Consider the following 15,517-nt stretch of genomic DNA (forward strand, 5'->3'; position numbering starts at 1 on the left):
ACCGGTTATCCAGTAAATTAATGCAGCCGGGATGAAGATGCATGTAAGATACGAACTTTCTTTCAAGCGGCGCACCGATCTGGAGTTGCCGCTTAAGTGGCCGCGTATTATTCATCTCGGCTTTCTTTTCAAACCAATAATCTTCTTGTTCAAACGTTCAACTAATAATTCAGTAGCAGTGATACGTTTTTGCAGTAAGCTTAGCATATTTTCTCCTACGTCTCGCATTGTATCCAACGAACTGCGAATGCTCACGCAACTCGAAACTTCTATGAATTAATTTAAACAGATATCAATCGAGTTTACGTTTACATAACCAACCGATTCCGTCAGATTCCTGGAATGAAAACCTCATCGAATCTTCTCAAACTTTTTCACACTTCGTCAAACTTCTGATCACAATAAATTCCAATCCCCCACGTTAGACCATTAAAAAATTCCGAAAACACTCGTTTGAATAACAAGACCCTCCCTGATCGTTTGTTCATCAATTACCCAATAATTTGCATAAAAACCGCAGTCTAATAAACAGCTAGTTGATTTCCGTGGATAAGAAGTAAGACGAGAAATCTCGCGAGCTCGAGGCACGAGAAACCTGCGCCGGTGTTCCCCGAAGCGCGTTAATGAATTCCGCTTTCATTAGAAAGAAGAAACGACCGTGGTTCGTGCGGGAGTGTTAACAAGGTCCTCCGGGGTATCGACACGTTCGAGGGACGTGCTCGTGTTTGCGCAGAGTTGAACGGTTTATGTGCTCGCAGGTGGAGGACGAGTTCCTGAAACAGGCGCAGAACGCGGCGCGCGCGAAGACACTGTGCGCGAAGTTCGAGCACTGGGACGAGACGGACGCGAAGACGGTCACGTCGAGCAACCAGCACATCGCGGAAATGGAGATCGCCCAGAGCACCGGCGGCGACCAGGCGAGCATAGAATCCGCGAGCAGTTTAAGAGCCCGCTTCGAGTCACTCGGCTCGCAACAGACTGAACCCTCTCGCACGACGAAGGTCAAAGTCAATCGATTCGTGGTGAGTACCGTCTCATAGAGATCATTCGTCCTTTCGTTCATCTCCTGTTCGATCATCTTCATCCGTCTTCGAGACAAGAAGTCTTCTTTTGGTACTTTCTGAATTTTTATGTTCCAACGTGTCCGTGTTTTAATGCTTGAATGCTTCAGTATTCGCATACTTTATTTCAGCATTTGGTACTTCGACATTTCAATCTTATGATGTTTGAATATTTTGCTTGTTTATTTCAAAGTTTCAACGTTGGAGCGTTTCGTTATTTGAATACATTGGCAATTGAACGTTTCAATATTTTAATACTACTTTTCAGTGAATATTTTGAGACTTTATTTCAACATTTCGTTACTACAATATTGTGGTACTTTATTTCAATATTTTAATAGTATTTGGTATTATGAGTATACAGAGACAGTCGATTGATACCAGAAAGTTGGCGAGTTAAACGAGGGAATTAGTAATTGAAATTTAATATGGAGCTTTTTAAATTTGTCAAAAAATGAATAGAAGACTTATTGACAGGATTTTCCATACACTTTCCCGTCACCCTTGCAACCACGAACCACCATCATCGCCATTCGACCATTCCTAAACGTTTGTCGTGTGTTTTTGGTATGAAGAGTGGCTCGTATTCCGCATGGTGTGTTGTAAAATCGTTGTTACCCAACCCAGCTTCTGAATTTTTACAGTTATTCCTTTATTTGTGACTGTATACAGTGTGTATTGCGTTTGCGTGTACAGTGTGTCTCTAAAAGCACGATTTACCATTATTTATTATCGCGCGGCGATGTTCGCGGAGACAGCCTCCGTCGGATTTGCACTTGTTTGTATCCAGTTTCGTAAAGTTCGATGTTGTCTCACTTACTGCTCGAATAATATGGATCGATTGTTGTAACAGACTGCACGCCGATTATTATGAGTTCCGTTGATCGTTTGAGAACGCAGCACGTCGGCGAATTTCAGTTTTGTTCATACGCGTGTGTCCAATTATACGTTGACGAAGTGAAGCGAGCGATCGGTGACACGCCGATTTCCTTCGAAAAAGAGGAAACGTCGCTGAAGATAAAGGACTCTGGCCAGCGAATGGCAATGGAAACGATGAACCGCAACCGCTCGTATCACTCCAGGACCGTTTTATATATTAATCACTTCAGACGTAGCGTCCAGGGCCTGGAAAAACTGGAGCAAAGAAAATTTTAAACTTTAAACGTAACGTTTAAGTTTCGGAAGGTTCGACTTTCGGAAGGTTTAACTTTCGAATGGTTTAATTTTCAAATGGTTTAACTTTCGAGAGGTTTAATTTTCGAAAGGTTCCACTTCTGAAGCGTGTTCAACTTTCGAAAGTTCCTACTACATATTTTCATTCGATTCGAAATAAAACGTTTAACACGGCCCTGGCGCTCGCAGCACACAAAGCATGACTAGTTTTCCTTTTAATCCGCGCGTTGACGAACTTGCCTACGCATTTTGGTCTTGAGATTGACGTTGAGAGCCTGCACAGTGTTGGTTAGCCAGCTTCGCCGTGCTGATCCACGTGATGATCGATTCTCTGTTGACCGCGAACAGTAAAAGAGCCACGGGGGACGTCGAGGATCCGAGGAGGAGAGTTGCGGACACGCGAGAGAGATGATCCGAAGCGGGATGATGACCAAGAAGAGGAAGAAGTTCGGGAGAGGAACGACGCGCGCGCACACGACCGAGGATGACACGGAAAAGAAACTGGAAGCCAAGAATCTTTGCGTTATCGTCGGTGAACCACGTTGCGCCCGGATCATCGCGCGGTTTTTACTGGTCTTTTCTGGGTTTTCGTTTTTTAGAGGTCTTTTCTGACAAGCGTTCTCTTAGCGGATCTAGCGTAAATCGTGTATATTGTTGGCGTGTCGGGATACGTCGAGCGATCCGCGCGCACACACGAAACTTCGTAGATCTAGGACGACACGATGGAATTGATGATTTCGCTGATATACTTCAGCCTGCGGAGGTCTTTGGTCTGCAGCCAGACTTGGGTCTACAGTTAGATAGTTGCGTAACTGATTTCGATTTGTAGAAAGCCTGATTCCGCAATTAGTTTGGATCTCTAGCTGACCTGAGATTGTAACTTGGTTCTACGATTAACTTAGGATTCCTTTCAACCAGCTAACTTTGATCGTTTAAATTGGATCTGTGACTAATACAGCATCTAACTTGAGTCTATAATTTGAATCAGTAAGTGAATTAAACTTGTGGCTAAGTTCGACTTGCATTGAATTTTGACCAGTAGCTAAATTGGACCTACAGTTCACTTAGCTTTATAGCTACTTATGGTCTACAATCAATTTAAACCCGCGATAGATTTGAATTTACAAACTAATTTGGATCTGTATTTAACTTCAATTTAAGGTTAACCAGGGTCTATAATTAACAAAGATCCAAAGCTAACTTGGACTGGTGGCTCGGGTCTATAGCTACCTCCGATCCCCGGTTCTCACGGTCTAACCGAGCGCGGTGCCTAAACTTCTCAGCGCGATCCGCGGATCCTTCGACGTACCCGCGCGAAACTCGGCTGCGAAGTGCGATTTTTCGAGTCTTTTTGCACGAGACCATTTGTAAACACTTCTCGCGAGAGCTTTCTGTAAGAAAGCGCGGCGAACGAAGCTTCCTGCGACGGCTTACCCTGCAACCGCGTGCCAAATCGTGGGAAAATCACCGTCGATTCCTTCGGACACGATTATCTCGTTACACTGCGACGAATGCTATGATCGATTAGCCGCAAACGGTGCCAAAACACTCAGATTCAATCGACGTTCGCCAGACGCCCGTTCCCGGAACGGTGAAGTCTGAAAATTCGCGAGCGTCCAGCGAGGAGAAGCGTTGTCCAGTTTTTTCGAGCCAGTGACGCAAACATTCGTCGGTTGAATGCCTGCGAAATCTAAGAATCAACGTGCACGGTTCCAAACAGTGTATCGTACAAGCGAGTCTCCAGTTCTTGAACACGATCATCGATCGACGAACGTTCGAGTCACTGTGCTCAAGGTGTACGATCATTTTCGACCGCTTTACAGAGTTTCGAGTCTTTTTTACCGCTTGCTAGATGTAGGACACGGAGGACCGTCGACTAGAAGAGGTCAGGGAGCAAGAAGGATCGAAAGGAGATGAACGGATCTCGAGCCAGGATCGGAGGCCTCGTTTCGATCGCTCGTTGCACGGGGTACTCGTTTCCAGGGACTCCCGAGCGCGTTTCGTCCGGCAACGGGGACTCGTCGGACCAAGAGGAATTGCTAGAGTATATCGAAGAATCAATTGAATCACCTCGATCGTCGAGATGAATATTCACGAGAAAGCTTCCGACGCAACGAACGGATCGAATGGTGATCCCAGAAGTCAGTTCCCGAGCTCCTCGTCGTATGATCCAGCCAGTGAATCGAGAAACAGAGAAAAAGTCAACAGTTCGTATAAACAAGCGAGAAAGAGAAAGAGAGAGAGAGATAGAAGAAAAAAAAGAATATCTTCGTTCCTTCCTTAGGAGATAGTCCGGCCTCTCGATTCCGCGAGCGGCCATGCGAAACGAGACGAGAATAGTGTTTTTATAATTTTTATATGGACGTTCAGTGGATGGACGATACACGGCGGAGTCTCGCGGTTTAGTCCTTAAAGGTCCTCGCGAGGAGGGCGGCGTTCAGATTCCTTCAGCATTGCCAACGCGAACGCACAGTACGCATAAACGTATTCGTATACATACAAATATATAATATATATATTATATATATATTTATCATTGGTATAGAAGAAAACGACGAGTATATCGGAAACCCCTGAACCATTTAGACAGAGCGCACCGCGTCGGGACGAGAACGATCGTCTACGTCGTCTACGTCGTCGTCGTCATCATCCCCTGAAATGTATTTCGATCGTGATCGAGAAACCGAGCATGTCCGACGATCGTGTGGATCCTTCGAACGTGATCGATGCTCGTGAAATAGAATTTAACAAAAAAGAGAGAGAGAGAGAAAGAAAAAAATGAGGAAAAAGAAAAGAAAGATTCTCGCGGAGTCCACCGATGGGATTTTCGATCTCGGTGGTTTAATCGTAAGGTTTATCAATTTTAAAATATCGTCTGCCGAACGATCCGAGATAGAATTTCAGGGCTGTCGCGTTTAGAGACCCGACGACCCGGGCTGGTGCAAGATTTTTAGAGGCATTAGCGATTTTTTCTAATCAAAAAAAGGGTGAAGCCAGACCTCGAGTATTAGCATAGAGAGATCGAAGGGTATAGATTATATAAATACATATTATGTATATTCTCTACACGATTTGATCGGATGAGATCATCCCCCCTCTCCATTCACACGTACACTCTCACACACACACGTACACACACCTGACACACGCGTCAACCCTTCCAACACACACCCCCTGTCGATGTTATATTTTCTTCTGTATCGACGAAGAGCTTCTTGATCCCCTTTGATCGATGAATTCTCGTAATGTGCAATAAGTTTCTTTATTCGGCGAGGGGAAGCGTTGTTGTTTAACCGAATGCGAGCACGATTGTTTGTTGTTGATCTGGCGGTGGGAGAGTATTTATATATACGGGCTGGGCCTCTTGGAACGTGGAACTTCGCGTTTGGCACTGGCGTTAAGCTTCCAGCGTTAGATTTTAACGTCGGGTCCTGGTGTCACGTTCTAGCGTTAAGTTCCTGGCGTTAAATTTTAGCGTTAGGTTTCGACGTTAGGTTCCTGGCGTTAGATTTTCATGTTGGATAATTAGCGTTGGATTCCAGCGTTACGTTTCGACGTTAGTTTCGTAGCGTTGGGATTCTAGCGTTGAATTCTAGCGTTGAATCCTAACGTTGGGTTCCTATCGTCGGGTTCTGGTTTCGGGAGGCCCAACCCTGAATAGACGACGAGCATGTCCGCGAGTGGGATTTTCTTTTTCGGAAAAAAACGAAGAATCGCTTGGCAGACCCGGCCTGCTCCGCGCCGAGACATGATTATTATTATTTCGTATACGTAGACCCTCTCGTTTTGCGTCTTGGGATTGTATAATTTTTAGCGACTTGTACTCTTGTTCTTTACCTTTTACCTTTCACGTGTAACGATTTATTACGATCGTATTGCAAACGATAAATAAAAGGGCACATCCTGACGAAAAACTGATCGATGCGAGAGACGAGTGTTGCGAGCGAATCAACGCGCAGAAAACCGTTCGAGTTTCTCGAACGTTCCTCCAACGTGAAAGTGAACACCTGTTATTCTCCCTTAGAGACTAAGATCCCGGAGAGAAGCGTTTCGCGGTGACGTCCGCTTCGTTCAGTGATCTCTCATCTTCACGATCATCCCCCTCATTCATCCCCCCGCGCGATTTATACTTTTGTTTCGCCTTTTGTTTCCGGTTCAGCTTTTATTTTTCCGTTTTCTCTTTTCTGTTTCTTTTCCACTTTGAACCCCGACAAAACGGTAACAGGAGATTCAGGCGAGCTGCGCGGACGTTTGCGAGAGCTGCCAGAAGAAAGTGTACCCCCTCGAGAAGGTGGAGACGAATAACAAAATCTTCCATAAACAGTGTTTCCGGTGTCTGCAGTGCAATTGCGTGTTGAGGTAACGTGCTCGACAATGGAACCGATGAACGGTCCAAAGGAACAGAACTCGGAAACCCTTCCAATATAATTCAATACAATCTAATCGTCTATAATCGATACAACGAGAAATTCCGAATCAATCCTTTCGACTGTTCTGATGGTTCCAAAGTCGACCAAATCTTCCATTTCTTATGCAACGACTAAAACTACGATAAGACACTATAGTACGACTAACAATCAACACCCAAGCATCTCCGTTATTCGCGGTTTACACGAAGCGAAGCCTCGAGATCGTGAATAACGGAGTGAATTCAGGTATCCCGGAATGCAATTAACCACACAGACAGACCTACAATGAGAACACGCCAAGCGAATAGAAGTAAGAACAATGTCTAACGTCCAGCAGCGTATGCTCACATGTCGGTTCGCTTCGTTTGTTCGGCCAGGATGGACACGTTTACCTTGAACAACGGTAAACTGTACTGCATCCCGCACTTCAAGCAGCTGTTCATCACGCGGGGTAACTACGACGAGGGTTTCGGCGTGGACCCGCATAAGAACAAATGGACGACCAGCGCGAGCAACCCGACGAGTCCGGCGCCGATCGCGGTCTCGAACGGCGACCTCTGATTCGCCGCGGTCCGTGTGGCCGTGTCCGCGAATCCTACCAGAGAACGAAGACGATAGCACGCGCGCGAAACGCCGATTAACGGCACTGTGTAAATCCTTTGACGAGCGAACGGTTACCGGTCGGGGTAGAAACCCATGGAAAATCGTTCTAGTTCTCCAAAGACCGCCCCGTCATGTCTCCCCCGAAACCCCCCCTTTGTCTCCGACCTTTGACAGCTCCCGAACGCGAATCGATCGATCGATCCAACTCAGAATAAAAAAAAATCACGGTAAACCCTCGGACAATCACGCAACGACCGTCGTCGATCGGAGTACGCATCGATGATTCAACAATCGCGACTGATAGGACAACCTTTTCCCCCTTGTCCCCCTATCTTTGTCCTTATCTCTCCTCTGGCCTCCTTGTCTTTTTTAAGTATTTTATTTTTTACCTCTAGACCCTATTTGCCAATGCCCCATCATAAATGTCGCTTAAATGTTTGTTATAATTATTATTATTATTATTATTACTATTATTATTATTATTATTTTTTACTTGTATAACTCTTGGTATTATTTTATCACACGTGTTGTATAATACAGAATTTCATTGCGCTTTATAAACCTATCGGTGTACAGCGATTATTTTACCCGGTTGTCTGATCCTCGCGCACGATTCGGCTCGATTTCTGATTCAGACTGCGATCATGTTGCAGGTAAGTTTTCTTTCATAATTGAACGTCACGTTGAGTCAAAGCTTTGTTCGGTTTCTATTTAATGAGACACGGATGAGAGTCTTTGATACAGAAAACTATGATTAAAGCTTTATACTTTTTTTTTTAAAGATACTGATATAAATTTTGAAGCGATTCATATCTTTGTTAAACGCGATACTGACATTAATTGTAAACCGATTTCAAATGAAAACGAGCTTTGAAGAGTACGCGAGGATTAATTAATTGTACTCGGTGATTTACTGCAACCGATCTTCGTAACGGGAGCAATTGAAAGATATGATTTCAGATAAGAATAATTTTATTCTCGGCGAACGCCGTGATTAAAACCAGTGACGTCCGCAAGATGGCGGATCGGTCGCTGGTGTCCGCCATTTGCTCTGACACGCTCGCCTCGGCTGTTCGATTTTTCTTTATTCTTTTAGTCCATTAGTACCGATTAACCATCAAGTACCATAGAACAATGAACGGTGTATTAACATTCCAATATCAGTCTCCGAAAGTGGTCTGTTCAACGCAGTGCCGGGCATTCAGCTGATCGCTGCTGGCTCACCCGCTAGTAACAAAACCCTAGTGACTTTTTCACATACACTTCGTTCTAGACATTGGCAGCATCGTCTACGACCGCCACGATTCGAACTTACACTAAACAAAACTCTTTTCAGCGGTCAATCCTTCAAAAACTGGTAAGTACTTCTTCTTCGGACTTACATCGAATAAAATTAGTACAACTCCGTACGATCTGATGAAACATTTTAGATGGAGATCTGCGTGGATTCCCTAGAATCGGCAAGAAACGCGATCGAAGGGGGAGCGAAGCGCCTCGAAGTCTGCTCCGCTCTATCGGAAGGTGGATTAACGCCCAGTCCTGGCTTAATTAAGAAGATCAACAGCTTCTCGCCTGTACCGATCTTCGCGATGCTCCGATTGCGTCCTGGGAACTTCGTGTACACTCAAGAAGACATGGACGTGATGCTGAATGATCTAGAGATCCTCAAAGATCACGGCGCCCAGGGTTTCGTGTTCGGAGCGCTGACTGCGACCGACGAAATCGACGTACCGTTTTGCAAAGAAGTCCTTCGCAGAGCTAATCCTCTGCCGGTCACTTTTCACAGAGCTTTCGACGAAGTCGCTGATCCTCTAAGCTCTCTGGAAACATTGATAGAACTCGGTTTTCGAATAGTACTGACTTCCGGTCAGCAAGACACTGCCGAAGAAGGTCTGTCGTTGATAGAGTGCCTGGTTCGTCAGGCTAGAGACAGAATCATCATAATGCCTGGCTCTGGAATCACGAAGAAGAATATTTTGAAGATAAAAATGGAGACTGGGGCGACAGAGTTCCACGCGTCTGCGAAGAAGAGGGTGGTTTCTCGTGGGAACAGAGTTCAAATTGGTGCTGACAAGAAGAGCTTCGTTTCCGTGACTGATAGGGACTTGGTACGGGAAATGGTTAAGATAATAACGAATTGATTGCACTGATGAATTGTTGGCATTTCCCAACGTTTAAATGCTTGAATTTCAACGAACTGCATTTGAATTTTAATGAACGTTCTGGAAACACAACAGTTTTTATAGTAAGAGATTACACGTTGCTTCTTCACGTATTTGTTCGTCAATCAAGTTTACTGAATTCTTGTTTTTTTCACCTCGCGCTGAACTAAAATTGTCAGCCGAGTAATACAGAAAGAATCCGTCGAGCGCATTTATTACATAGTTTGTAACACTCGCCAACAATTGCGTCGGAAGAATGAACAAGGTAATTAATTGATCGATCGCCCTTGACCGATGATCGGTAGTTTCTTTCTACGTCCAATAACAATTTCGTCAGCGGATCCATCGGAGAGAGGCGGAAAACGAGAAATCATGCGTCCAGCTGATGTTACCTAAGAATCCACGAGTGATTTCATGGTATCAACCGGTGTCAACCCTTTTTTCTCTTAAAAATGGAAATCGCTCGCGGTGAACGCGGTCGTAAACATCACGTGGCGCTCCCGTATTCTATCGTCGTCTCTTTTTGCCTGATTCACCGGTTGCTTTTTTCTACGGCAGAATTATACACACGTTATACATTTGAAATCGCCCAGGACTTGACCGATGATTCACCCGTCCGTTTATAACTTTTCAATTTTTCCTCGGAAATTCTCGCGAATCACTGTCCACCCGTCGGTAAATTTTTTGTAAACGAAATACCAGTGCAACGCGAGCACTCGTCGTTTATTGTTCTCCACGAACGAAAACAAAGACGACTGAGTAATGTTCGATCGAAACGAAACTAGAGAATTCTCAGCTTTCGACGAGCGCGAAGAAAAATGCTCGAAATTTCGTAATTGGTACGGAACCAATTACTCTTGAAACGTTCCCCCGGCGATTGCGCGGCGAGGTTTAAAAGAACCGAGGAAAGCGGCAATTAGAGAACAGAAAAAAGTCTTAAGAGATCGCGAACGAAATCGTTGAAATACGGGACAGGTGAAATTGGCGAGTTATCTTCGATCGGCGAACAGGAAAACGGGAACAAGGAAAATCGTTTTAATTATGCGTTTCGTTGCGCGATTAAAAAAAAAGAACCCTGATTAACTGGAACTGGAATTTTTCCCTGTCCACGAGAGTGGCTGGCGTTGTTGCGGCGAAACAAAGTGCACACGCATCGAACGAGGCCCAGCCAGTATTATCGCTCGCGTTCGAATCGCGGTGGCTTCGCGGCGCGCGCACTTAAATGGATTCCCCGTTGCGTGCTAGAAATTATGCATGAGAGGAGATTGCCTATTCCGCATCGCGGGGAGCGAGAGACAATCATTCGATGACTCAGAACCGATGGAATTAACCCCGAGCCCTTGACGGGTCAAAAATTGACGTGTCAACTAGCGGATCGGCTTCTATTCAAATCGAACTACAACGTGCATTGCCGGTACATATAATTTTTTGCAATTCCTTTGCATTGGAGCAAACTTTATCTTCGTACAGATATTCAAATTTTCCATTTTCCTCTCAACCCTGAAGAGTCTTGTTCAAGGCAGTTTTTATTAAACGTTTCAATAAAAAGGCGTCGAATTTAAATGTATAATAAAAAGGTGGTAAAACCTACCATAATGAACTCCTTGTAAAAATAGAATGCGTCCACTTAAAATCCAAAATATACGAATTAAACATTTGGATATAAGTGTTTCTCTAAATTAACACAATTATTCCTATTAACCCCTTACCTTGCGATTTCATTTCGCTGCATTTGTTCGAACTGTTTATCGTTAATAATGCACTGAAAGAAAACATTCCCTGCTCTTCCTATGTCCAGATTTAGTATAAACCATACAAATTGTTAACAAGAACGATAATGTTTCATTTAAACTTAACACCACTCAATGGCATTTTTTCAACTCAAAACAATTTATATTTGTTAAACCACATTAGAAATCCTCGCCTCGTGTCTGACACGACATTCTAAGGCAAGGGGTTAAAACCACTAAATAGACGATCACACCTTTATTTCCATGTATTTGTACCGTTCATCCAAAACTGTCAACGGGACAGCACGATATAACCTGTTTCACGAGGAACCTCAAAACCGGAAGTGACCAAGGGGAGTCCGCTTCTTCGCGGATCACCGATCAACGAACACGCGCGTGTCGCAACGGTTCCACGGGTCAATTTCGAATTGCAAACGCTTGCGCAACCGACGGTGCACGCGGAAGATGACGGCACTGCGTCCGCGCACTTTCGATTCGCGACACGGTCGAGCGAGGAAAAGCGCGCGACGGGCTGGGCCCAACCCGGCCAGGCCCGAACCGATACGACCCGCGAATCGAAAGCTGCCTTAGAACTTACGCTGCGTCCCGGGAGCAAATCTTGCGTGAGTCACACGTAGCGTGCCACTCGGGGCCGATGTTTATTGCGTGTGTAATTTACTGGCAGTGGCGCCGACTGGCAGAAGGAAATATAAGGACCGTGAATGGTTTATTAAGAAGGATGTCTTGTTCTTGAAACTTATCCTTGTTTCAGTTTATAATGGATTTTCTAGCTTCTCTTGCTTAGAAACGGTACTTTATAATAGTTGCGTTGAAGCTGAAGTCCCCATTCGATGAATTAATTTCATTAGCATTGATGATAATTGGATTGAAATGCCTTGTCCTTGAAGATCATCCTTGTTTCAGTTCATGATGGATTTTCTAGCTTTTCTTGCTTAGAAACGGTACTTTATAATAGTTACGTTGAAGCTGAAGTCCCCATTCGATGAATTAATCTCATTAGCATTGATGATAATTGGATTGAAATGCCTTGTTCTTGAAGATCATCCTAGTTTCAGTTCATGATGGATTTTCTAGCCTTTCTTGCTTAGAAACCGTACTTTATAATAGTTACGTTGAAATTGTAATTTGATGAACTAATTGCATTGACATTAATGATAATTGCATTGAAATGCCTTGTTCCTGAAGTTCATGATGGAGTTTCTAGCTTTTCTTGCTTAGAAACGGTACTTTATAATAGTCTCATTGAAGCTGAAGTTCCCATTTGATGAATCAATTGCATTAGCATTGATGACAATTAGATCGAAATGCCTTGTTCTCAAAACGTACCTTTACTTCAATCCACACTGGCTCCTTTTTTAGCTTGTTACCTACAAACGATACTTTATAGTAGGAGTTTGTTTGAAGTTCAAGTTCCAGTTTGATGAGTCAATTTGAATAAACTTTTTCTGTCGCGAGTTAGCGTTTGATAATGCGATCGATCCTCTTTTTGTAGAATATATAGGTACTTGTGGGAGGACAACAGCGCCGGCGCCCATGACTCGGAGTTGACCAGTGGAGAGTGTGCTCTCTACACCTGCGAGTGCGTCGGCCTAGAGCAGGGATTCTCAGTCTACTCTAATCATCGACCCCCTTTCGAGAACTGTTTTTAACAGCTCGATCCTCTCAGCGAATTAATTGCACGCCGCGGCAGGCTGCGGCGGCGTCGAGTGGCTTGTAGAGCAACAGGAAGTTACCTGTGATTTTTTCTTTCAATTAGCGCGTTGCATTGACACGCAACTTCGTTGTCATAACCGTTTAACCCCTTACGTATCGCGTGAGATAGAACGCGATTACATAAAGACCGATATCTCATGAATAAACTAGAATTAACCCGATTCGCTCGCCTTGATTATCTGGCACATGCATCGTGCCCTGAGTGCATTGATTTACTGAAATGGTTTTTCCTCATTTGCACCGATAGATCCAACGTTTTTGTCTTCGCATTTTAAAGATTCGCATCGATCATCGTGATACGTGTTTTCTTTCATGCTCCGCTCCCTACACTGACAACCCTCGTGGAACGCACAGGGCTGGAAAGGGGTGATTACCGCGCGTCAAGAGTCTCTAGACCACAAAAGCCTCACCCTTCAATTCAGCCACGTATGCAACGCTACCGAAAAGAGGAGTATACAAGTGTTCTGTTCCGACACCTATTGTCAAATGAATATACAATTAGTTTCAAAAATAAATACCGAAATATTCGAACAATATTCCTAGACTTCCACCAATTCAAAACCATCGCAATTCCTCTCGTCCCCAAAAACATTACCGGAAGTGAAATAAAATTCACAATTCCACCTTACTCTAATCCTCCCAGCATCCTATATAAATTGACTCATTGACCGTCACGATGATCAATGACCTTCGTAATTACAGTTTAAAAACAATTCTAATTTATATCACGTCAAATACATTCAGTAGATTAACCCTTTGCGGACGAAGAGTCTTTTAAATACATTAAACCTTCAGCAGATGAAGCTAAATAATCAATTGCTTAAATAATAGGAAAAACAGAAACTACGTGTCGATCTCTTACTGTTTCAGTAATTCGATCATTTGCGACTCGGTGCTAGAAACATGAAAATTTCACGTCGCCGAAATGTCGACATTCGTCAAAGGGTTAATAATTAATAATCCTTCGCATCTTTGCTACAAAGGAAGTCGTGATACACGAAACATCAATGTTCTTCATATCGGTTAACACGTTAATACCTAAATCGAGCCTCGCAGCGTGACACAATGGGATCAGCAAACAATGAAGTTCAAGTAACAATGAATCCTTCTGATAAGAAGGTACAGCGTTCCGTCGCATTGTGTCGAAAGTAGACCAAGGTATCCAAGTGACATAATTTATTTATGCTCCCCGAATAGGAGAATCGAATGTCCAGCCGTTGGGGTCGCTGGCGACCCGGCTGGGAACCTCTGGCCCCGAGTGTGTCGGCGGGCTGCCGGTGCGGTGTCTGCGCGTTATTGCTCAACCAGACTCGTCTCTCAGTGCGAGAAAGACGTTCATACGGTTCGGTCGTCCTGATCAGTGCACTCCGTCGCCTCGTCCTGTCATCTTCTCCGTGTACGACGAATCATCGCGCACGGTAATCATCATTTCTTTCCTACTCCCCCGTTCCGTGTGCGTGCATCTGTGCCGAGGTTACCTTCTGTCGGTCTCATTCGCGAATTCGGGACTCGCCGCTCCACAAAAACATGGAGACGATCCGGGCCGAATTTCGAGGATGAAATCGATCTCGGTCCGCTCGTCGCTGGAACATCGTGCTCGTGTGTCGGATAGTGTCACAGTGTCGGACAGCATCCTCTCAGGGACATCCTGTTGTGCGCGAGACCCGATTTCATTCATCCTGTGACGCACCGGGTTTCGCGCGTGTCACGGAAGATTCGTTGGAATTTTTCAGGTGAAATCGAGAGATTGCGGTCTTTACGATCTTCTCGCGAATCCTTGGGGACTTTTTTGGAATGGTGATTGAATATAGTCTGTTGCTCCTCCGTTATTCGATCATTTTCAGTTATCTTTCGCTTACTCTACCGTTGCTCGATTACTTTTCGATTATCCTTTAGCTATCTTCTTGTTAGATGAACACACGGTTGTTTCATTTCTCAGTTCTTTAACTGTTACTACTCCGAGTCCTCTTACATTGTTCTCCTTTCCAAATTTCTCGATTCTCCAATTTTTCCACTTCTCCGATCCCGCTGCTCTCTAATTCTCCGTTTCACGGAATTCTTCGCATTTTCAACGATACGAGAACCTAGTAGAACTGAAAATGACCTGGACGCTGAATCTTTGCGATCTCGCGCGTGAATTATAACAGCGCCGACATCGCGCGGAACATTCGAATTCTTTGACAAAGAATTCATCGCTGCGAAACCGTGCTTTCCATTATTGTCAACGTGGTCGCGCAGTTTCCTCCTTAGCATGCCGGCGGGCTGGGCGTCCGCATAACAGATTTCGCGCACGTTGCGCGCGACTGCTCTTACGAAATCGAAGTGGCGGCCGAGGAAGTGTATCCAGGAAGCGACCGGCTGTCAAATTCGTCAAACGGCAGCTCGACGCCGTGATACAACCGAATATCGTTGCGTATCGGTGGCGTACTATCGTTGACCGACTTTCCGCTCGGCTCCTCGTAAGCTCTTACACGCTCGTACAGGGTGTCTCTAGACGTTTTGACCTAATTGTGCTGTTGTTACCAATTAGAACGATGCATGAGAATGAATAGAAATTGCGGTTATATAAAGGTTGTCACTGGTGCGACATCGAATAGACAGCGCTGAAGAAATCGTGTATTGAGGATTAATTGAACGTGGCTGTT

At 44.6% G+C, this 15,517-nt stretch overlaps 3 protein-coding genes across 10 annotated transcripts in view; all 3 read left to right on the forward strand.

Moving 5' to 3' along the window:
• The window catches only part of LOC116431550 (uncharacterized), a 44,549-nt gene extending 36,855 nt beyond the window's left edge, over positions 1-7,694 (forward strand). For 2 of the 7 annotated variants that reach the window (XM_076373401.1, XM_076373402.1), the window contains exons 16-18: positions 759-1,022; positions 6,460-6,593; positions 7,021-7,694. In XM_076373401.1, the coding sequence (XP_076229516.1) occupies positions 759-1,022; positions 6,460-6,593; positions 7,021-7,204 (582 nt within the window). In that variant the 3' untranslated portion in view covers positions 7,205-7,694. The remainder of the gene's footprint in view (positions 1-758; positions 1,023-6,459; positions 6,594-7,020) is intronic. The other 5 variants (XM_076373404.1, XM_076373405.1, XM_076373403.1 and 2 more) reach the window with 4 other exon arrangements.
• Positions 7,695-7,936: 242 nt separating this feature from the next.
• LOC116431557 (copper homeostasis protein cutC homolog) lies at positions 7,937-11,866 on the forward strand. The gene is made up of 2 exons (XM_031987180.2): positions 7,937-8,603; positions 8,677-11,866. The coding sequence occupies exon 2, from the start codon at positions 8,677-8,679 to the stop codon at positions 9,385-9,387; it is 711 nt and encodes a 236-aa protein (XP_031843040.1). The 5' UTR covers positions 7,937-8,603; the 3' UTR covers positions 9,388-11,866.
• A 2,281-nt stretch (positions 11,867-14,147) lies between these two features.
• snu (ABC-type transporter snustorr) overlaps positions 14,148-15,517 on the forward strand; it is a 62,675-nt gene continuing 61,305 nt past the window's right edge. For both annotated transcript variants that reach the window (XM_031987402.2, XM_031987403.2), the window contains exon 1: positions 14,148-14,290. The gene's annotated coding sequence lies outside the window, so the exon portion shown is untranslated. The remainder of the gene's footprint in view (positions 14,291-15,517) is intronic.

This window comes from Nomia melanderi, chromosome 13 (genome assembly GCF_051020985.1).
Source record: "Nomia melanderi isolate GNS246 chromosome 13, iyNomMela1, whole genome shotgun sequence".
NCBI classification, from domain to species: domain Eukaryota; kingdom Metazoa; phylum Arthropoda; class Insecta; order Hymenoptera; family Halictidae; genus Nomia; species Nomia melanderi.

Excerpts from the sequence above, each read along its gene's own strand:
- LOC116431557 (XM_031987180.2), top strand. The coding sequence starts at position 8,677 with ATGGAGATCTGCGTGGATTCCCTAGAATCGGCAAGAAACGCGATCGAA.